The 23,977-nt window shown below is 47.0% G+C and overlaps 1 protein-coding gene across 1 annotated transcript in view; it reads left to right on the forward strand.

The window, feature by feature from the left end:
- The first annotated feature begins 2,553 nt into the window (after positions 1–2,553).
- PYGB (glycogen phosphorylase B) overlaps positions 2,554–23,977 on the forward strand; it is a 58,493-nt gene continuing 37,069 nt past the window's right edge. The window contains 2 exon segments of the mRNA NM_001133259.1: positions 2,554–2,913; positions 16,604–16,705. Coding sequence (NP_001126731.1) covers positions 2,671–2,913; positions 16,604–16,705 — 345 coding nt within the window. The 5' untranslated portion in view covers positions 2,554–2,670.

The following is a 23,977-nucleotide window of genomic DNA, read 5'->3' on the forward strand; positions in this document are numbered from 1 at the left end:
CATGGGGGATGGTGGAGCATGGGGAGCCTGATCAGATGTCACCAAGGGGGATCAGATATTAGGGGCAGGGAATCCTTGCTAAATTGACAAAGCAGGGATTGCTAAAACAGATGTCACAGGGAAGTGTACGATGGCCCTAGGAGAAGGCTCAGAAGCCTGACTAGAGTTTGGTCAAAGAATTTTTGTCAGGATCATGGAAAATTTCATAAAGTGTAGCTATGAAAGAAAGGACTTAAAATTTATTTAACCAGAGTAACAAAGAATTAAAAGTCAATCCAGTAAGAGAATATATAGGCCTTAAATCAGCAACCATTAGTGAAGTCTGTGGCCTCTAGTTTTTCTTACTAAAACTTACTCCAATTATAAAATAAATATTGTGGAAAAAAACAGGAAATACAAAATGTATGGAGAAAATAAGGAAACCCCCCTGATAATTCTTCCATTCAGAAATAACCAGTGTTTAGGTTTGGATATACACCTGTGTTTCTAACACAGTAATCCCTAGCCACATGTGGTTATTTAATTTAAATTTAAATTGACTAAATGAAAGTAATATTTAAATCATTACCGTCATTTCTGCATTACATCCTTATTTTTGTCTTTCATTTATCAGTATTGTGTCATCAATCACACCTTCCTAGCTAGCTATTAAAATAGTCATTCCTTTTATTAGCACAATGGTTTATGATATTAACTTTGAGCATAGTACATTGTTCTGGGCTTGTGTAGTGAAGCAGGGCTTGGCTGGGGTGAACCTTGGCTGTTTCCCTTATTAGCTGTGTGGGCTTAGGGAAGAGTTAACTTATCTGTGGCTCACCTTCTCCATTGTCAAGCGGGGGTAATAGCAGGCTATTTGCAGGGATCAGGAGTTAATATGTGTACACTGCAAGTAATGATCAATAAGTGTCAGCACCTCCATTCTTTGCCAGGTGTGCACCACAGCTGGGGGATTAACCTTTACCACACCACAGAAGAAAACATATTTGCATAACTTACTTTTTGTCTTTTGAAGCTTTCCTTGAACTCTATTCCCCAGAGTGGTAGAAGTGGTCATAGGGCACCATGATTTTTATGACTTCTGAATTGCCAGATCACCCTCAGAGAGATTACATCAGTGTTCAGAGCTTGCAGCCAAGCTCGACCCCACAGCTCTGCCATCTGTGCCCGAAGTTCGATCTTGTTGGCTCCAGAATCCCTAGGATATAGTGCAGGAGTGAATCCCCAGCTGGAGATGGGTGGGCTGTGGGGTCATTCCAGATTGATTAACCTCCGACCTCTGAAGTCTGCAGCTGGAAGGGGCTCCAGGTAAGAAGATAACTTTGAAGCATCACACCAGGAAACCTACTGCACCTGGACTTTTATGACATCTCCTGCGGGCAATTTTTACCTCCATGAAATTCAGTAACCTTTGCAGCCCCTTCAGCCCAAGACCACCAGGAGCAAACCTGTGGTCCCACAAAATCGGGTGTACTGACCCACTGGAATGAGGGAGAGCCTCCCAAGAACGAAGGGAAAGGCACAGTTCTTATGGGATTGGGGGAAGGCAGAGTTTAGGTGACCTTTACGTGAAGCAGGGTTCCCACAGGCTGAGGCCAGCAGGACTGTGTTCCGCGGGGCCAAGTGTGGGAAGCTGTGTGCAGACGCCCCCTATCTGGAGCTGCAGCCTGGATTGGGATGACAGAGGCTAAGTCTGGTTAGTGGCTGAGCTCCCCGGCCAGACGGGCACGTTTCTTTCTCCCTGCTGTAATCTCAAAGCGGACAGCGTCTGCCGGGTGGTTTCGGGAACAGGGTTTCTCCGAGGGCTAGGGGGCTGCGGTCCCTCCGAGGCGGGGTCGTGGCGGCACTTGGCTGTGGCTGCCTCGCGCCCTCGGGAACGGGCGTCTCCAGCTCGCTGGCAGCTGGTTTTCTCCACGTCTGTCATCGGCCTGGAGTGGCAAGCAAATAGCTGGCATTTTCAGAGCCGCCCTGTCCCCGACAGAGAAGACCGGGCCCAGCAGGCGTTGGTGGATGCCTTTCAAGCTGTAATCAGTTTCCCCGAACGTGTACCAGGTCTCGGCCACAGCCCGGGCCCAGCGCGCTCCCGCGGGGCACCTGGTGACCCGGTGCAGGGCGGGAGGGCCGGTCCCAGGAACCCCAGAGGGCCGGAGGGCAGGGCCCCCTTCCCGCACCGCCCCCGGGCTGGCAGGAGCGGCCAGGACGGCACGCTCCGAGGCCCCGGGTCCCTTGCCCCCTCCAGTCGCTCCCACTTTCTGCGGGGCTTGCCCAACAAGGGTGCAAACCCCACTCTCAGGTGGCGTGGACAGGTTGCTGCCGCCTCGGACTACACCAGCGATCTCAGCTATGAGCCCGGAGGCCCCGCCCCGCCCTCCGGAGGCCCCGCCCCGCCCTCCGGAGGCCCCGCCCCGCCCTCCGGAGGCCCCGCCCCGCCCTCCGGAGGCCCCGCCCCGCCCTCCGGAGGCCCCGCCCCGCCCTCCGGAGGCCCCGCCCCGCCCTCCGGAGGCCCCGCCCCGCCCTCCGGAGGCCCGGCCCCGCCCCGGCGCAGCGCGCAGGCGCGGCCCATGCGTCCCGCAGAGCCGCAGTGCCGGGCGCCAGAGCAGCTGCACAATCCCGGCGCTCGCGTGTCCCGCCGCTTTCCTCCTCCATCTCTTTTCCTCCGCCTTGGCCGGCGCGATGGCGAAGCCGCTGACGGACAGCGAGAAGCGGAAGCAGATCAGCGTGCGCGGCCTGGCGGGGCTAGGCGACATGGCCGAGGTGCGGAAGAGCTTCAACCGGCACTTGCACTTCACGCTGGTCAAGGACCGCAATGTGGCCACGCCCCGCGACTACTTCTTCGCGCTGGCGCACACCGTGCGCGACCACCTGGTGGGCCGCTGGATCCGCACGCAGCAGCACTACTACGAGCGCGACCCCAAGGTGAGGCGCTGCCCCGCCCTGTGCGCCCGGGCCCGCTGAGAGGGCGCCCGTCCCAGAACTGCGCCAGCGGGGGTCTCTCTGCGGGGCGGTCCGCCGGGCGTTACCCGCGCCCCTCCCTGGCCGGCGGCCAGGCACAGCCGACTGGGGAGTCGCCTGGAAGCCGCGGTCGGCGGGGGCCGGGCGTCTCCTGCGCAGGGCAGCGGCCACAGGTCCGCTCCACTGGGAGCCCGCGCCTGGCGGGGTCCGCTGTCCCCAGCAGATGATGCTGAGCCCTGGAGCCTGGCGGACGTTCCCGGTCTCTTTCTGGCCGTGCGCTTCCGCGCTGGCTGCGGAGCCGGTGCTCCTCGCCCATGCCTCCAGCCACCCTTTGTTTTCCTGCAGCAGCCTGTGGGAGAAAATGGGACTGGAACCAGGCCTGGGCAGCCTTGTGGGTTGGAAGGGGGTGAGCTCGGTAATCTGCAGGGAATTGTGAGACTTTTTGTGTACGCTGCTTAGAAGAAAATCACTGAAGATGCCTGCTTCACGCAGGAGTGGTACGAAGCTCAGAGATGGAGATAGAGCCCTCGAAGAAGGCTCTGTCTTAGAGGTTCCCACACCTCCCTTGGAGAAATTTGCTTGGGTTAAAGTTGACAGAGATCGTCTTACTTTTTATATCTTGCAAAAATTTGTTTGAGTAGTGAAACGTTAAAGTCACTGATTGTCCCCGTTACTCTTAACCATGTTTACTATGGGCCTGTGTTCTTGATGTTTTTTTGGTATTCCTAAATATACATACACATTTTTAAAAAGTATATTGCACATACAGTTTTTTAGATTTTCTGTTTCATTCGTAAACATTTGTAACTTTTTCACTGATAAACAGCTTTGCAGGTCAGTGGATAGGATGGTAGTTTTCAGTTTGATAGGTACACGGTAGTCTTGCACAGCCCCCTGTTGCCAGTTTTTTGTTGTTGTCGTTTGCTTTTAAACTCTTAACCATGGAGAATTGTCTTTCTGCTACACTAACGTAGAGGGAGAACTGATGAGGAAAAGACACAGTTCCAGACCTGAAGCCACTTGGCAAAGATTTTACTTTTGCAGTGTACACCTAGGCACTGAGCACTTGCTTTATGGATGGTATTTTAGCATATTTTTGTAGGGCATTAAGATATGTTTAATACAGTAATTGCTAAGAGATTGACTGCTTTTCCAAACTTATTCTGGGACATTCTTTTTTCTAAAGTAGAGATGGTAAAAGGGACAGATTTGTTAGAATACCAGCTGGCGCTCTTCATATTTGGTATGCAAAACATGGAAAGAAGTGGCAACGAATGGCCAAAACAGGTTATAGCAAGGGCTTGGGATGACTTTGCCAGGAAAAGCAGCCAAGAAGCAGTGGCTCCCCCAGAATTCCCTGCTGTTGGGAGAGTTTTGATGCACAGCACCATTTTTTTTTTTTTTTTTTTTTAATTCTGAGTCTTGCCCTGTAGCCTGGAGCTAGAGTGCAGTGGCGCTCACTGCAACCTCCGCCTCCCGGGTTCAAGCAATTCTCCTGCCTTAGCCTCCGGAGTAGCTGGGATTACAGGCGCCTACCACCACCCCTGGCTAATTTTTTGTATCTTTAGTAGAGACGGGGTTTCACCATGTTGGCCAGGCTGGTCTCAAACTCCTGACCTCGTGATCCGCCCGCCTCGGCCTCCCAAAGTGCAGGAGTTACAGGCGTGAGCCAACGCACCCGACCTGCAACATCATTTTTATTGTCTAAGTGGCGGATGGCAAAGACGTAGTTCTGCCTTCACATTCAAGGGCATTTCCTTGGAGCTGGACCAGGACTTAGCTCTACACCTTAGGGTGCCCATTGGCGTATGTATGTATAATCAGATCCTGGAGAGGCCAGCGATGGGCTCAGGGATTACGGAAATGACCTTCATGAACAAGATAGTCCCTGCAACAAAACAGGTTTTCTGATCCTCTGTGAGATCTCTTTTGATTGTCTACTGTGGTGGCTCTGGGTGGAAACCTTTCTCGTAAACCACACAGTCTGTAAGTCGTGAAGTTGTAAACTTTTAGCTCTCACAGTCTGTAAATAAGCTGTGTGCCTATTCTGAATAGGAAGGACATGGAAAATTGGGATTTAAGTGCTTCTTTCGCTAATTCATGATGAAAATAAGCTTGCCATCCTTTCTCTGGAAAAGTTACATGCTTGCTGGTGATGGACCAGCAACCAGTCCCACCAGAGCCAATGAGAGGAGGTGTGCTCCCAAGAAAATAACTGCTGTGCCTCCCCCTCAGCCAGAAATGACCTCAGACATTCACCGGCACACTGCAGACTGTGGTAATGTGACACTCTAGAGCTCCTAAATAGAATGCTTTTATTGTTATTTTTGTCTTTTTAAAAATTATGCAAGTCCTGAAGGAAAAATTATTACTGGAGGAAAAATTAGAAAATATAGATAAGCCAGAAGGAAAAAAATTAACTGTAATCCTGTAACCCACTTCTATCACCCACTTTGTAAATGCTATAAATATTTTGTGTTCTACATTGTTTTTTCTGTATTGGCAGAAACTTGTTTTTAATATATAAAATAGCATTATGCTGAACCTATTGTTTCATAACTCTTAGCACTTTATTTGTGGTACATAGCAGAAAAAGTAGAAGTTGGGGTGTTCAGAGGAAGATTTGTCAAGCTTTGCCATGCTTGGCAAATCAGCACGTCAAAACATCTGGCTAACGTGGAGAGCTTTGTGCTTGGCAAGAGGTGGCGGTTGGTCATGAAGACGTTTAATGGATTCTCTGAAGTGGTGGCAAGGTGGCGAGAGGAGTCCAGCCTGAAACTGCAGAGCCTGGGATTGCGCTGCATGGAGAAGAAAGGGTGTGCGTGATTCCACGCCCCTTTTCATCCTGGCCTTTCCATTCGGTCTGTGCAACTGTGGGCTTGGGTGGATTTCTTTGCCATTCTTGGCCTCAGTTTTCTCATCTTTAAAATGAGGGAAATCAAGCTGGTGATGTGTTTCCGAAGTCTGTTGCCATTCTGAAATGTTAGAGTTTAAACGTTTCCATTTCATATTGAATTGACATTCCATCTCCATCCAGAGAGAATTTGAGGATGCTTATGCTAGATGCAGCACAAAAGGTTCACATTAGAAGGCCTCAGAGTGAGGGTTGGGGTAGGACAGTGAGGGTCAGGACACAAAACACAGACCAGGATCCTGGCAATGAAAGCAGCCCATGCCCAGTTATGAGAGTCACGGGATCCCTTCTATGACATCCTGAAAGGACAGGTGCACGGTTTATTCCGTGGGCTTTTGTGAAGCAGTGTTGTCGATGTCCTGAGCCACTGACCTGCAGCACCCCTGCAGTGGATGTAACAATCAGTTTTTGAGACTCTTCCCGTAAGCTCCTGGCATGATTACAGCACAGATTAAGGAAAAGCAGCTCTACCTTGGGGCCCACACTGCTGTCCTAAATATTCGTAATAAGATAAACACAATGAAATACGATTAATCTTTTGGTTTGGCTGGACCCAGGAGTTAAAGAAAGATGATCTAGAGAAGTGTTTTGCAGACCCTGCTGCTCTGTGATCCCCACTTCTGGGATTTGTTTTAATTAGTCATTTGTGGTACCAGCCTGTGGAATCCTAACACTCCCAATTTTTCTGATGTATTTCCACTTTTATGTGTGAAGTTGAGCTTGCATCTCCTGGGCAGGCTTCCCTGACAGCAGATTGCTCAAAGTCATTTTTCTGGCCAGTAGCTGATGGTGGGTGCTGTTCTGTGTTGCTGACAGCTAGCCACTTGGAAGGTAGGCCCCAGCTGTCATTTTAGCAGATAGAGAAGCCTACAGTGTGTGCCTTCATTTTCTGCAGAAGACAGCCTGGCCTCTGCCCTTGCAGGCTGTAGTGGCTGGTTTTATGTGTCAACTTGGCCGTTTTGCCTAGATAGTAACGTGGATGTCCCTCTGGGGGGGCGGGGGGGTGGTGTTTCCCACACTGACTGAGCATCTTACAATTCAGTTCCATTCTGATGCTGCCTACCTGGATGTAGCCTCAGATCCCACAGGCTAAAGGCTCAGTCCCACAAGACTTCTCCACCCCAGATGTCAGTTGCACATCAGGGCCTCCCTTCTGACCTCTGACCGACAGCCTCCTCGGGTTTGATGATTTGCCAGAGTGGCTCATGAAACTCAGGGAAACACTTCACTTGCGTTTACCAATTAATTATAAAGAATACAACCCAGGAACAGCCAGATAGAAGATATGCAGAGGGCAGGTCTGAGGGAGGGTGCAGGGGCTTCCATTCCCTCTGCAGGTGCCACTGTCCCAGCACCTCCAGGATTCACTGAACTGGAAGGAAGCTCTTCTATCCCCTTCAGTTGGGGATTTTATGGAGGCCCCAGTTACCTAGTGTGATCATTGGCCACTGGTGATGAGCTCAGCCTTTAGCCCCTCGCCCTTCACTGGAGTTTGGGGGTGGCGGGAGGGGTGGGCCTGAAACTTCCAACCCTCTAACTACAGAGCTGGTTCCCCTGGCAGCCAGCCTCTGCCCTTAGGGGCTTGCTGAAAGTCACCTTTTGGTGACCACGTCAGGTGTGGTTGAAAGGGACTTGTTATGAATAACAAAAGGCAATTCTTTCATTTTTATTGCTCTTATCACTTAGGAAATTACAAGGGTGTTAGGAGCACTGGCCAGGAAGAACAAATAAGTATATCTCATTACATCACGGTTTCACAGCCTCCCATGGGGGAAGGCCTTGCAGAACAAACCCTGCCACCAGCTACCTTGCACCAGAGCTGCAGCTTGCCTGGGTCTCCAGCCTGCTGGCCCACCCCACCCTGCAGGTTGTGGCCTTGCACTTCCAGAATCACTTGAGCCAGTTTCTTAAATCTGTCTCTCTCTACACATACCTTACTGTTAGTTCTGTGTCTCTGGAGAACCCTGACTAATCCACAGGGGCCGTGGTGTCTTTATAAAATATGGCTGGGCGTGGTGACTCACACCTGTAATCCCAGCACTTTGGGAGGCCGAGGTGGGTGGATCACCTGAGGTCAAAAGTTCGAGACCAGCCTGACCAATATGGTGAAACCTGGTCTCTACTAAAAATACAAAAATTAGCCAGGCATGGTGGTGGACGTCTGTAGTCCCAGCTACTTGGGAGGCTGAGACAGGAGAATTGCTTGAACCAGGGAGGCGGAGGTGGCAGTGAGCCAAGACTGCGCCATTGCACTCTAGCCTGGGCAACTCTGCCTAAATAAAGTAAAATAAAATAAAATAAGGTAACCGACCTCACCTCCACATCTCAGCCATATTTCCTTTTAAACTTTATGTGATTTCAGACCCTTAAAAAGTTGCAAGAATAATACAAAGATTTCTTGTTAATTCCTGTATACCCTTCATCCGGATTCCCCAGATGTTAAACATTATAACACACTTGTTAGGTCATTTTGTCGCTGTAAGTTCATTTTTCTCCGAATCATTTGAAAGTAAGTACCAGCCTGACCAACAAGGTGAAACCCCATCTTTACTAAAAATACAAAAATTAGCCAGGCGTGGTGCTGGGCGCCTGTAGTCCCAGGTACTTGGGGGACTGAGGCAGGAGGATTGCTTGAACCTGGGAGGAGGAGGTTGCAGTGAGCCGAGATCACGCCACTGCATTCCAGCCTGGGCAACGGAGCGAGACTCTGTCTCAAAAAAAAAAACCAAAAAACGGAGTCGTAGCCTTGTTGCCCCTTCACCCCCAAAAACGGCAGTGAGTAGTCCAGAAAAACAGGGAAGTTCTCCTACACACCCACAGTAGAGCAGTTAAACTCTGGACATTTTCATCAACACAGTGCTGTCGTCTGCAAATCTTTTCAGTGTCACCAGCTGTCCTGCTTAATAAATACAAATAAAATGCAATAATACAATTGTTAAAAATACAAATAAATAATTGGGAGAACTTTAGAAGTCTTTTCAGATTATATCTTTTTTATTATTATTATTAAACAGATCAAAGCTTTAAGCCATTTGGAAATTCACAGCATCCTAAGACATGCAGCAAATAACCACAGGAGATAGGAGCTGGCTTTTTCTCACCCATGCAGAATGGCGTTCTTAGGATACGGTGAAGGGAAGCGAAATGAACACAGATTTAGAAAGGTAATTGGACAGTAAGAGAAGTTTGGTTAACAGTGTCTTCAACAGTATCTTGAGTAGGAATGACATGTAATTTTAGGTATAGCTAAGTGGCATTTCTCGGCCTGCAAACAGTTAAAATGAAAGATTAAAGTAGTGTTTAAAAACGATGACTGGTAGCTCACTAGTTATAAATATAGTTTGACACGGTCCAGATCACTTAGTGTAACTTGATTAGGCTCTGTCAGTGATAAGGAGAAGGCTCCCATCGCTTTCTGGCTCTGGATTAGTACTGAGTAGACTTTTTGTGGAGCTTAATTGCATAGAAGGCAGGAGACAGTGACTTGTGGCAATGTGTGTCATGGAGTGTAGAAGGAATTTGTTTACTGCAGAACCAAGTGATCTCTTAAGATCCCCATGAGTTCTAAAGTTCTATAATTCTTTTACATTTGGCATTTTCAAAATTGAGCAAACAGACCTGTGTTCGAGTCCTAGGTACTGGAGTGAGAAGGAGATCCACGATCCATGTTGAGAAGCCTGCCCACTCTTCATGGGAAGCCAAGTTTTCCTGGCACTTAATTCATTAAGAAAGTGCTGTGTGACTTCACAGGCTGGGAGCTTGAGAGATGTGCTAGCTAATCCTCACGTCCTTACAGCAGATACAGTAGTGGATTATCAGATTGCTCTGTGAACAACTTCCCAGAAGCCTCGTCAGACACGGTGGAGTGGACACTGTGACACTGTCAAGGAAACGGAAGACCAACCTCAGTGTCTGGCGGGTGGGAGGCCCCTCAACATCTCTCCTCCCACGGGACCTTGGTTTTCCTGGATGGTATCTGAGACTGCTCAGCTCACCAGCAGGAGCCAGCAGGTCCAGCCCAGGGAGGTGGCCCCTTTGTGTCTGGAGGGGCTGGGAGCCCCCGCTCCAAGGCCTGGCTGGTGGAACGTGGTGCCCACTGGCCTCTGGCTAGCTCAGTGGCCCGTGTTCCTGTGTCTTATCAGGGCCAGCTCTGTCCACAGTGCCTGGGTGGCAGGGAGGGACAGTCTGCCCTGTGAGTCACTCTGTGCCCATGTAGGAACCAGTAGAGGGCGGCTGGTCTGAGGCATGCTGGTACCGACAGAATCGAATACACAAAAGGAGAGTTGCTGTGCTTTCTTGGGGACAGGAGGACCAGTTTCAGACCAGATCTGCCTGCAGAATTAGGCTCTTCATCTTGGTGAAAGCAGCCGCCCAACTCTTTTTTTTTTCTTTTTTGAGGTGGAGTTTCACTCTTGTTGCCCAGGCTGGAGTGCAGTGGCACGATCTCTACTCACTGCAACCTCTGCCTCCTGGGTTCAGGCGATTCTCCTGCCTCAGCCTTCTGAATAGCTGGGATTGAAGGCATGCACCACCACGCCCAGCTAGTTTTGTATTTTTGGTAGAGACAGGGTTTCACCATGTTGGCCAGGCTGGTCTTGAGCTCCTGACCTCAAGTGATGTACCTGCCTCAGCCTCCTAAAGTGCTGGGATTATAGGCGTGAGCCACCACACCTGGCTCCAACTCTTTCTTTTGTTTCCCTGAATGTTGGGAAAGTTCTTTCTTTTTCCACCAGAGTATTCAGACATTAATGTTAAACGAAGACTGTAGTTAAAAATCCCTTCAGAAAAGGGAGAAAAAATTGGTGGTCTCCACAGGCCCGATTCTGTGAATCTCTGTCTGTAAAGAGCAAAATGAGGCTCTGCGGGTTAGTGTTACACTCTCTTTTCAGCGTCTGTTAACTCCTGAGGTGTCTTTAGATGATTGGTATGTTGTGTACTGTTTGTGTTGATCATATTTTCATCTATTTTTGAGCTTTATGTTTTTCTATTATTTGCCTGGTTGTGTAGGCTTTGCGTGTAATAAATAAACTCTGTTAAAAAAAAGCGGGGGGCCTGGCTTGAACCCAGGAGGCGGAGGTTGCAGTGATCCAAGATTGCACCATTGCATTCCAGCCTGGGCAACAGAGCGAAACTCTGTCTCAAAAAAAAAAAACAAAAAACAAAAACAAAAAACAGGCTGGCTTTAGGCTACTTAACACTTGTTATGTCATATTGCAAGAAGGGACCATGGTAGAAAAATCAATGGCCCAGTTCAATCCCAGGCGGCAGGGCCTCCTTAGAGCAGAGCTGCTGAGCAGGGAGGTTAAGGGATCCTGTTGGCATTTTCAGGCTGAAGCAGGTGAGTCCAGTTCTCCAACCAGCGCTCCCTGAGCAGGGAAGCCCTGTTCACGGTTGCACAGGAGGAGCCAGAGGGGAGAGAGTGGAAAGAGGCTGTCCTGCAGCAGCAGTATTTGGGGTCATGGAAGAGCTAGGTCCCTAGGCTGTTGCTTGGACAAAGCCTATGCCTTTACATGGTTTTTTTCGGAACTGCCACCTGCCAACTTACTAGGCTCTGCATTTCTCCTTGAAAAGTCTGGTATAGTGAGGGGAACTGGCGTTGCCTGAGTCCAAGCCTAGCCCTGTGCGAGCCCACAGGTGAATGTGGTCCTCTCAGAGGCTGAGTGACTTGCCCAGGTCACCCAGCTAACCAGGGCAGGGAGCTGGGAAGGGACCCCAGCCTGTACCATTCAAGTCTGCATTTTCTTGGCCAGCTCCTCCAGCAAGCCTCTTTCAGTTTCATGGTTTTCACTCTGAACCATCTTAAGGTAAAAGCAAAATAGACACATCTCAGCAAATGATGAAAGTTCTTAAATTGAAACAAGTTGCAGAAAACCTTAAAGCAACAAAACACATTGCAGTCCCCAAGGACAGAGCCTGTGGCACGGCAGGCCCTGGGCAGTGCCATGGGGGCTGTGCTTCCGCAGGAGGCTGCAGAACCCTCGATGTCTGCATGCAACCTGGACAATTGGAGACGCACAGGCTTCGAGTCTAGGCCCAGCACTTCCCGCGTCAGTCCTGCCCCTTACAAACAGAGATAATCAAGCTCTTGGGACATAACTGGTAAACTTTTTCCCCACAGTAGAAAAGTTCTAAGTAGAAGTTAGGAATTTTTGCAGAGAGAGCAAACTACAACCTAAAAATCCACATTTTAGCCAGGTGTGGTGGCGTGCACCTGTAGTGCCAGCTGCTTGGGAGGCTGAGACGCGAGGATCACTTGAGGCCAGGAGTTTGCAGCCAGCCTGGGCAACATAGTGAGACCGTCATCTCTTAAAAAAAAAATACACATTTTTAGTTAAAGGCAAAGTAAAAACATTCTGATTATGTTCCTGGCCTGTCAGCTTTTTATAAAACCTCTTATTAATACTTGACCCACAGTATTTTCTCAGACAGCCAGGGTCTAGTTGGGCTCAGTATGATTTCACACTGGTTAATAAACCCTGCCTGGACAGTGCCTGTGGCTTCCTCTGCCGGGGGGGGAGGCAGGTGCTATGGAAACCGCATAGAATATTAAGTTCATTCAAATGTAGTCTAAATAAAGTCCAGCATGATGAAAGTCCGCTAGAGGCCTGGCTGTGAGTGACAGCAGCAGTAGTTGTACTTACAGCGGCTCTGAGGACTCATTAATTATGCTGCTGTAATTTCTTGTGACGTAAAGGACTTTAGAATTTGTACAGTAATTGTAGAAGCCTATACTCAAATGATCGAAAAAGTAAAAACAGGCCATCAAAGACAGAGCTATGATTTGTGTGTGTGTGTTCTTTCAATTTGTAGATTTAGATATTTATAGAGTATTCTTAAATTATGTATTAAAAACTTTATGGGCCAGGAGTGGTGGCTCACGCCTGTAATCCCAGCACTGTGGGAGGGAGTAGATCACCTGAGATCAGGAGATTGAGACCAGCCTGGCTAACATGGTGAAACCCTGTCTCTACTAAAAATACAAAAATAGCTGGCATGGTGGTGCATGTGCCTTTGTTCCCAGCTACTTGGGAGGCTGAGGCAGGAGAATCACTTGAATCTGGGAGGCAGAGGTTGCAGTGAGCCAGAATTGCACCCCTGCACTCCATCCTGGGCAACAGAGTGAGACCGTGTCTCCAAACAAAACAAACAAAAAAACTCTTTATATATATATTTTTTCCTTTTTGTAGTGACAGGGTCTTGCTATGTTGCCCAGGCTGGTCTTTCACTGCTGGGCTCATGTGATCCTTCCACCTCGGCCTCCCAAAGGGTTGCGATTACAGGCCACCACACCTGGCCAAAAATAACTTTAAACGTTTTATTCAGCCTCTTTTCAGTGAGCCTGGTGATGCAGACGTTAGGTGTCCTCGGTCTTCCACACCAGTATCTTTCTCCCCAGTCCCTCTCATGCTTTCCCCACTGTGGTTCACTTTTTTCTCAGCCAGGTTTTGTTTTCAGCTTTGCTTTTGTTTTGCGTTCAGTGGTACCCTTAGTTCTGTGGTAGTTTTATTTACTTATTTATTTTACTTTCCCGTGCTGTCATCCAGGCTGGAGGAGTGCAGTGGTGTGATCGCAGCTCACAGTAACCTCTGCCTCCTAGGCTCAAGCGATCCTTCTGCCCCAGCCCCCCGAGTAGCTGTGACTACAGGCTGCACCACCATGCCTGGCCTTTTTTTTTTTTTTTTTTTTTTTTTGGAGACTGAGTGTTGCTCTGTAGCCCAGGCTGGAGTGCAGTGGCACGATCTTGGCTCACTGCAACCTCCACCTCCCGGGTTCAAGCGATTCTCCTGCCTCAGCCTCCCGAGTAGTAGCTAGGATTACACATGCCTGGCTAATTTTTGTATTATTATTATTATTATTATTATTTTTGAGACAGAGTCTCGCTGTGTTGCCCAGGCTGGAGTGCAGTGGCACGGTCTCAGCTCACTGCAACCTCTGCCTCCCGGGTTCAAGCAATTCTCCTGCCTCAGCCTCCTGATTAGCTGGGATTACAGGTGCCTGCCACCACCCCTGGCTAATTTTTTGTATTTTTAGTAGAGATGGCATTTCCCCATGTTGGCAAGGCTGGTCTCAAACTCCTGACCTCATGATCTGCCCACCTCGGCTTTCCAAAGCACTGGGATTACAGGCATGAGCCACTGTGCCTGGCCAATTTTTGTATTTTTAATAGAGATGGGGTTTCACCGTGTTGGACAGGCTGGACTCAAACTCCATGATCCACCCACCTGGGCCTCCCAAAGTGCTGGGATTACAGGCGTGAGCCACTGTGCCTGGCCAATTTTTGTATTTTTAATAGAGATGGGGTTTCACCGTGTTGGACAGGCTGGACTCAAACTCCATGATCCACCCACCTGGGCCTCCCAAAGTGCTGGGATTACAGGCGTGAGCCACTGTGCCTGGCCAATTTTTGTATTTTTAATAGAGATGGGGTTTCACCATGTTGGACAGGCTGGACTCAAACTCCTGACTTCAAGTGATCCACCCACCTTGGCCTCCCAAAGTGCTGGGATTACAGGCGTGAGCCACTGCGCCTGGCCTTTTTTTTTTTTTTTTTTTTTTGTAGAGATGGCCTTGAACTCCTTGACTCAAGAGATCCTCCCGCTTCAGCCTCCCAAAGTGCTGGAATTACAGGCGCGAGCCACCATGCCTGGCCTCATCTATTACTTTGTTTGACAAGAGGTATATTGACATAAAATTCAGATACTGTACAGTTCACCCCTTTAAAGCATACAGTTGGATATACTGGTTTCAGGATATTCACAGAGTTGTGCTTCCATCACCACAATCAATTTAAAAACATTTTTCACCTCGAACAGAAACTCCAAGCCTTTTGTTATCACCCACCCAAACCCCTAATCCCCTACCCTTAGGCAATTACCAGTCCCCTTTTGGTTTCTTTAGATATGCCTGTTTTAGACATTTCATATAAATGGATTCATAGAATGTGTGGTCTGTTGTGATTGGCTTCTTCCATTGAGCGTGGTGTTTTTGAGGTTCCTTCATGCTGTAGGACATGAAGGATTGACATTTGGGTTGTTTCCACCTTTTGGCTATTATGTACAAGTGTTGGAGGGGACATAGGCTTTCATTTCTCTTGGGCGCATATATACCTGGGAGTGGAATTGCTGGGTCAAATAGTAACTCTATGTTTAACTTTTTGAGAAACTGCCAAACTCAGAAAGTGCTGGAATTGGAGATGTAAACCACTGCGCCTGGCTTATTGCAGCCTTGACCTCCCAGGCTCAAGCAGTCTTCCCACCTCAGCCTCCCTTGTAGCTGGGACCACAGGCATGCCTGGCTAATTTTTAAATTTTTTGTAGAGAGAGGGGGTCTCATTTTGCTGCCCAGGTTGGTCTCAAACTCCTGGCCTCAAGCAGTTCCCCCGCGTTGGCCTCCTAAAGTGTATGAGCTGTAGTAATTGTTTTATTAGTTTTATTTTTGGAATGTTCATTGCTAATGAACATTGGATAGTTATATTAATCATGAATAATTAATTAAAAACAATAAAGATAATTGATTTTGTGTTAATCTTATATTCTGCTACCTTGCTGAATTCATTTATTAGTTCCAAAAGCCTGAATGTGGCTTAGATTCGTGACAGTTTGTTGATCACTCCTTGTCTTTTATGACCTTACAAATTTGATGACTACTGGTCAGGCATTTTATAGAAAATTCCTCAGTTTGGGTTTGTCCGCTACTTTCTCATGATTACACTGGGGTTATGGGTTTTGGGAAGAACACACAGAGGGAAGTGTCCTCATCACAGCACACCGGGGTGCCGGTCAGCATGGTCAGCTATCTCCACTGTCAAGTTGCTGCCGTTTCCTTTCTGTGCTCCTCAGCAGGGCGTCGCTACATCCAGCCCACCCTCAAGGTGGCAGACAGGGATGTAAGCTCCTCCTCCTGGAGTGAAGAATATCAGAAAGTGTTCGGCCCCTGGTTAAAACCACCACAGCAATTAGTAAATATTTCAGGGGAGATGTTGGCTGTGCAGATACCCTGTTAGTCCTTGGAGTTGCGCCCACTGATCTTAGCATTCAGCCCTGGCTGCTGCAGGCCCATGGATGGCCATGAGAAGTACTCGGTAGAGAAAGTAGGGCACCTAGAACCCTGATCGGGGCCCAGGAGGCATTGCATGGGTGGCCATCCTTGCTACAGCACCTCACTGGCATAGAGCTGGCTCATGTGGCAACCCCAAGCCAGCCAGCCAGCAGGCATCGGCCAAGAGACTTCTGCTGGGGAACATGGATGCATCCATTCAGCTGTCTGTGCTGTGTTCATTGATGCTTCACGTGGGTGCTAGAAGTTGTGCTCAGGGCTCTACATTGAGTACTTGGAAGACATGGCCTGTGTTACATCTGTGTTAGAGATGTGAAGTAACTTGCCCAAGGGCACATGGCTGGTAAGAGGCTGAGCTAAGTGTAGACCTGGGTCTGTCCAGTTCTGGGTGCCTTGGCCCCAACCTGCCCTGCCTCCCCACGCATCATGGAAAGTTAGTGTGTGTTCATCCAGGGACTTTTGAGGGTCAGGGAAGAGAAGGCCATGTTGAGGAGGGGTCTCCTGGGTGGGCTGCTATGGGGGGCTGCGGTCAGCAAGCTGCCTGACAGAGCAAGCCCAGTTTTTATGCGTGGGGTTGACATAAATGAAATCCCGAGTGGGGGCTTCATGGGTCCTGTCATCTCTGTAACCTTCCTAAAGTGTAGAATGGAATGAGAAATCTTATTCTTTCTTCTGCTTCCTCAGCGCATTTATTATCTTTCCCTGGAATTCTACATGGGTCGCACGCTGCAGAACACGATGGTGAACCTGGGCCTTCAGAATGCCTGCGATGAAGCCATCTATCAGGTACAGGGCCTCGTGGCCGAGCTTCTGGGTGGTGCCTCGTGGTGCTTTGAGGTCTGAATCCATTTTCCCACAGAGGTGAGCCCTGATGTTAAGACTAGCAGCTATCTGGGAATCAGGAGATTTACAGCCTGTTCTCCCCTCCTGGAAGGAATGGGTTGGTGGGGCTGCTGTCTGTTATTGAGAGTAGAAAGTAAGAATTGAATGGACCGCAAGCATGGGGTTGAATTGGGATGCAAAGGCATGGAGGTTCTAGAGGCCATCCCACACCCCACCCCACCTCCGGGGCGGATTTAGAGTACTGCACCAGTGGTTGGTATTATTCCATTTTGACTTCATCAAACTGCTGACCCATGTCTGGTTTCCCTCCCTCCACCCGTGAGATGACCTCCAGAGCTTACCCTAGTTGTCTAGTTGTAAAAGCGGTGTTTCTCCCCTAAAAACAGAACCTGCCTTTCCTTGGGAGTTCTTCATTAGCACTTGTTCACTTTGAACTTAATCCTTTCACAGTTCCTTTGTGGTTTTAGAGCAGAGCAGCCATCGGCTTCCTGGTCTGTCTTCGCTTCCCTTCACAGCTGAGTCTCTCTAGAGTATAACCTTTTACCTGCGTATAGATGGGTGTCTTCATGGCGGGCCCCCTCCACCTCAGCGCCCTGCCACCGCCTTTGCTTTGCTTGGGTTTGGATGTGTGTGGGAGGAGCGGGGGTGTTTTGTTGGGGCAAATGTCTTGCATGGCTGGGAGTCGGCTCAACATTGCCTGGGGCTCCGTCTCCCCCTGCAGGATGTCATAGCTGTGTCTGTGTACAACAAAATGCAACAAAAACTTCACTCCGCATGTTTGAAATAAGCTAATGGCGCTAAAGGTTACCCTGGCAGGTGGCTTGGCATTTACATCTGTTTACTGAGTGTTAACATTCTTACAGAAGAAGTGCAGAACATGAAATATCTTAGTCTTGTCTTTGGATTTTACCATTATAGAATGCATTTTAGTTTTTGAAACATTTTATGCAGTTCTTACATACAGTAAAAATTTTAGGGAATAGTTTGCATCGTAAATATGCAATATGTTTATAATTTTTCTTCACGAAAAATGAATGTTTATTATGGAAATTTAGAAATTGCAGGCAAGCATGTATCCTTTTAAACTTTGTATACTTGATGGGAAGTTCCAATATGGCCGAATAGGAACAGCTCCAATCTATACCTCTCAGCGTGAGTGACGCAGAAGATGGGTGATGTCTGCATTTCCAACTGAGGTACTGGGTTCATCTCACTGGGGCTTGTCGGACAGTGGGTGCAGGACAGTGGGTGTAGTCCACCGAGCTTGAGAGCGTGAGCTAAAGCAGGGCAAGGCATTGGCTCACCCGGGAAGCGCAAGGGATCAGGGAATTCCCTTTCCTAGCCAAGGGACGCTGTGACCAATGGCACCTGGAAAATTGGGTCACTCCCACCCTAATACTCCGCTTTTCCAACGGTCTTAGCAAACGGCACACCAGGAAATTATATCCTGCGCCAGGCTCGGAGGGTCCCACGCCCACGGAGCCTCACTCATTGCTAGCACAACAGTCAGATTGAACTGCAAGGCGGCAGCGAGACTTCGGGAGGGGCGTCCGCCATTGCTGAGGCTTGAGTACATAAACAGAGCAGCCGGGAAGCTCAAACTGGGTGGAGCCCACCACAGCTCAAGGAGGCCTGCCTGCCTGTGTAGACTCCGCCTCTGGGGGCAGGGCATAGCTGAACAAAAGGCAGCAGAAACTTCTGCAGACATAAATGTCTCTGTGTGACAGCTTTGAAGAGAGTAGTGTTTCTCCCAGTACGGAGTTTGAGATCTGAGAACGGACAGACTGCCTCCTCAATTGGGTCCCTGACCCCTGAGTAGCCAACCTGACTGGGAGGCACCTCCCAGTAGGGGCCGACTGACACCTCACACAGCCGGGTGCCCCTCTGAGACGAAGCTTCAGAGGAACGATCAGGCAGCAACATTTGTTGTTCTGCAATATTCGCTGTTCTGCAGCCTCCGCTGGTGATACCTAGGCAAACAGGGTCTGGAGTGGACCTCCAGCAAACGCCAACAGACCTGCAGCTAAAGGTTAGAAGGAAAACTAACAAACAGAAAGGACATCCACACCAAAACCCAGTCTGTACGTCACCATCATCAAAGACCAAAGGTAGATAAAACCACAAAGATGGGGAGAAACCAGAGCAGACAAGCTAAAAATTCTAAAAATCAGAGCACCTCTTCTCCTCCAAAGGAACGCAGCTCCTCGCCAGCAATGGAACAAAGCTGGACGGAGGATGACTTTGATGAGTTGAGAGAAGAAGGCTTCAGACGATCAGACTTCTCTGAGCTAAAGGAGGATGATCGAACCCATCACAAAGAAGCTAAAAACCTTGAAAAAAGGTTAGATGAATGGCTAACTCGAATAACCAGTGTAGAAAAGTCCTTAAATGACCTGATGGAGCTGAAAACCATGGCATGAGAACTACATGATGCATGCACAAGCTTCAGTAGCCAATTTGATCAGCTGGAAGAAAGGGTATCAGTGATTGAAGATCAAATGAACGAAATGAAGTGAGAAGAGAAGTTTAGAGAAAAAAGAGTAAAAAGAAATGAACAAAGCGTCCAAGAAATATGGGACTATGTGAAAAGACCAAATCTATGGCTGATTGGTGTACCTGAAAGTGACAGGGAGAATGGCACCAAGTTGGAAAACACTCTTCAGGATATTATCCAGGAGAACTTCTCCAACCTAGCAAGGCAGGCCAACATTCAAATACAGGAAATACAGAAAACGCCACAAAGATACTCCTCAAGAAGAACAACTCCAAGACACATAATTGTCAGATTCACCAAAGTTGAAATGAAGGAAAAATGTTAAGGGCAGCCAGAGAGAAAGGTCGGGTTACCCACAAAGGGAAGCCCATCAGACTAACAGTGGATCTCTTTGCAGAAACTCTACAAGCCAGAAGAGAGTGGGGGCCGATATTCAACATTCTTAAAGAAAAGAATTTTTAACCCAGAATTTCATATCCAGCCAAACTAAGCTTCATAAGTGAAGGAGAAATAAAATCCTTTACAGACCAGCCAATGCTGAGAGATTTTGTCACCACCAGGCCTGCCCTAACAGAGCTCCTGAAGGAAGCACTAAACATGGAAAGGAACAATTGATACCAGCCACTGCAAAAACATGCCAAATTGTAAAGACCATTGATGCTAGGAAGAAACTGAATCAACTAACGGGCAAAATAACCAGCTAACATCATAATGATGGGATCAAAGTCACATATAACAATATTAACCTTAAATGTAAATGGGCTAAATGCCCCAATTAAAAGACACAGACTGGCAAATTGGATAAAGAGTCAAGACCCATCGTTGTGCTGTATTCAGGAGACCCATCTCATGTGCAGACACACATAGGCTCAAAATAAAGGCATGGAGGAAGATCTACGAAGCAAATGGAAAACAAAAAAAAGCAGGAGTTGCAATCCTAGTCTCTGATAAAACAGACTTTAAGCCAACAAAGATCAAAAGAGACAAGGCCATTACATAATGCTAAAGGGATCAGTTCAACAAGAAGAGCTAACTATTCTAAATATATATGCACCCAATACAGGAGCACCCAGATTGATAAAGCAAGTCTTTAGAGACCTACAAAGAGACTTAGACTCCCACACAATAATAATGGGAGACTTTAATACCCCACTGTCAACATTAGACGATCAACAAGACAGAAAGTTAACAAGGATATCCAGGACTTGAACTCAGCTCTGCACCAAGCAGACCTAATAGACATCTACAGAACTCTCCACCCCAAATCAACAGAATATACATTCTTCTCAGCACCACATAGCACTTATTCCAAAATTGACCACATAGTTGGAAGTAAAGCACTCCTCAGCAAATGTAAAATAACAGAAATTATAACAAACTGTCTCTCAGACTACAGTGCAATCAAACTAGAACTCAGGATTAAGAAACTCACTCAAAACTGCACAACTACATGGAAACTGAACAACCTGCTCCTGAATGACTACTGGGTAAATAAAGAAATGAAGGCAGAAATAAAGATGTTCTTTGAAACCAATGAGAACAAAGGCACAACATACCAGAACCTCTGGGACATATTTAAAGCAGTGCGTAGAGGGAAATTTATAGCGCTAAATGCCCACAAAAGAAAGCAGGAAAGATCTAAAATTGACACCCTAACATCACAGTTAAAAGAACTAGAGAAGCAAGAGCAAACACGTTCAAAAGCTAGCAGAAGGCAAGAAATAACTAAGATCAGAGCAGAACTGAAGGAGATAGACACAAAAAACTCTTCAAAAAATCAATGAATCCAGGAGCTGATTTTTTGAAAAGATCAACAAAATTGATAGACTGCGAGCAAGACTAATAAAGAGGAAAAGAGAGAAGAATCAAATAGGCACAATAAAAAATGATAAAGGGGATGTCACCACCGAACCCACAGAAATACAAACTACCATCAGAGAATACTGTAAACACCTCTGTGCAAATAAACTAGAAAATCTAGAGGAAATGGATAAATTCGTGGACACATACACACTCCCAAGACTAAACCAGGAAGAAGTTGAATCCCTGAATAGACCAATAACACGCTTTGAAATTGAGGCAATAATTAATAGCCTACCAACCAAAAAAAGCCCAGGACCAGATGGATTCACAGCCGAATTCTACCAGAGGTACAAGGAGGAGCTGGTACCATTCCTTCTGAAACTATTCCAATCAATAGAAAAAGAGGGAATCCTCCCTAACTCATTTTGAGGCCAGCATCATCCTGATACCAAAGCCTGGCAGACACACAACAAAAAAAGAGAATTTTAGACCAATATCCCTGATGAACATCGATGCAAAAATCCTCAATAAAATACTGGCAAACCGAATCCAGCAGCACATCAAAAAGCTTATCCACCATGATCAAGTGGGCTCCATCCCTGGGATGCAAGGCTGGTTCAACATATGCAAGTCAACAAATGTAATCCAGCATATAAACAGAATCAAAGACAAAAACCATATGATTATCTCAATAGATGCAGAAAAGGCCTTCAACAAAATTCAACAGCACTTCATGCCAAAAACTCTCAATAAACTAGGTATTGATGGAACGTATCTCAAAATAATAAGAGCTATTTATGACATACCTACAGCCAATATCGTAGTGAATGGGCAAAAACTGCAAGCATCCCCTTTGAAAACTGGCAGAAGACAGGGATGCCCTCTCACTACTCCTTTTCAACATAGTGTTGGAAGTTTGGGCTAGGGCAATCGGGCAGGAGAAAGAAATAAAGGGTATTCAGTGAGGAAAAGAGGAAGTCAAATTGTCCCTGTTTGCAGATGACATATTTGTATATTTAGAAAATCCCATCGTCTCAGCCCCAAATCTCCTTAAGCTGATAAGCAACTTCAGCAAAGTCTCAGGATACAAAATCGATGTGCAAAAATCACAAGCATGCCTATACACCAATAAACTGTTTAAACAGAGAGCCAAATCATGAGTGAACTCCCATTCACAATTGCTTCAAAGAGAATAAAATACCTAGGAATCCAACTTACAAGGGACGTGAAGGACCTCTTCAAGGAGAACTACAAACCACTGCTCAGGGAAATAAAAGAGGACACAAACAAATGGAAGAACATTCCATGCTCATGGATAGGAAGAATCAATATCTTGAAAATGCCCATACTGCCCAAGGTAATTTATAGATTCAATGCCATCCCCATCAAGCTACCAATGACTTTCTTAACAGAATTGGAAAAAAAACTACTTTAAAGTTCATATGGAACCAAAAAAGAGCCCGCATTGCCAAGACAATCCTAAGCCAAAAGAACAAAGCTGGAGGCATCATGCTACCTGACTTCAAACTATACTACAAGGCTACAGTAATCAAAACAGCATGGTACAGATACCAAAACAGAGATATAGACCAATGGAACAGAATAGAGCCCTCAGAAATAATACCACATATCTACAACCATCTGATCTATAACAAACCTGACAAAAACAAGCAATGGGGAAAGGAGTCCCTATTTAATAAATGGTGCTGGGAAAACTGGCTAGCCATGTGTAGAAAGCTGAAACTGGATCCCTTCCTTACACCTGATACAAAAATTCAAGATGGATTAAAGACTTAAACGTTAGACCTAAAACCATAAAAACCCTAGAAGAAAACCTAGGCAATACCATTCAGGACATAGGCATGGGCAAGGACTTTGTGTCTAAAACACCAAAAGCAATGGCAACAAAAGCCAGAATTGACAAATGGGATCTAATTAAACTAAAGAGCTTCTGCACAGGAAAAGAAACTACCATCAGAGTGAACAGGCAACCTACAGAATGGGAGAAAATTTTTGCAATCTACCTATCTGACAAAGGGCTAATATCCAGAATCTACAAAGAACTTACACAGATTTACAAGAGAAAAATCAAACAACCCCATCAAAAAGTGGGCAAAGGATATGAACAGACACTTATCAAAAGAAGACATTCATGCAGCCAACAGAGACATGAAAAAATGCTCATCATCACTGGTCATCAGAGAAATGCAAATCAAAACCACTATGAGATATCATCTCACACCAGTTAGAATGGCAGTCATCAAAAAGTCAGGAAACAACAGGTACTGGAGACAATGTGGAGAAATAGGAACACTTTTACACTGTTGATTGGACTGTAAACTAGTTCGACCATTGGGGAAGACAGTGTGGCGATTCCCCAGTGATCTAGAACTAGAAATACCATTTAACCCAGCTATCCCATTACTGGGTATATACCCAAAGGATTATAAATCATGCTACTGTAAAGACACATGCACACGTATGTTTATTGTGACACTATTCACAATAGCAAAGACTTGGAACCAACCCAAATGTCCATCAATGGATTAAGAAAATGTGGCACATAGACACCATGGAATACTATGCAGCCATAAAAAAGGATGAGTTCATGCTCTTTGTAGGGACATGGATGAAGCTGGAAACCATCATTTTCAGCAAACTATCACAAGGATAGAAAACCAAAGACTGTGTGTTTTCACTCATAGGTGGGAATTGAACAATGAGAGACCTTGGACACAGGAAGGGGAACATCATACACCGGGGCCTGTCGTGGGGTAGAGGGAGCGGGAAGGGATAGCATTAGGAGAAATACCTAATGTAAATGATGAGTTAATGGGTGCAGCACACCAACGTGGCACATGGATACATATGTAACAAACCTGCACGTTGTGCACATGTACCCTAGAACTTAAAGTATA

This window comes from Pongo abelii, chromosome 21, assembly GCF_028885655.2.
Source record: "Pongo abelii isolate AG06213 chromosome 21, NHGRI_mPonAbe1-v2.0_pri, whole genome shotgun sequence".
In the NCBI taxonomy this organism is placed as follows: domain Eukaryota; kingdom Metazoa; phylum Chordata; class Mammalia; order Primates; family Hominidae; genus Pongo; species Pongo abelii.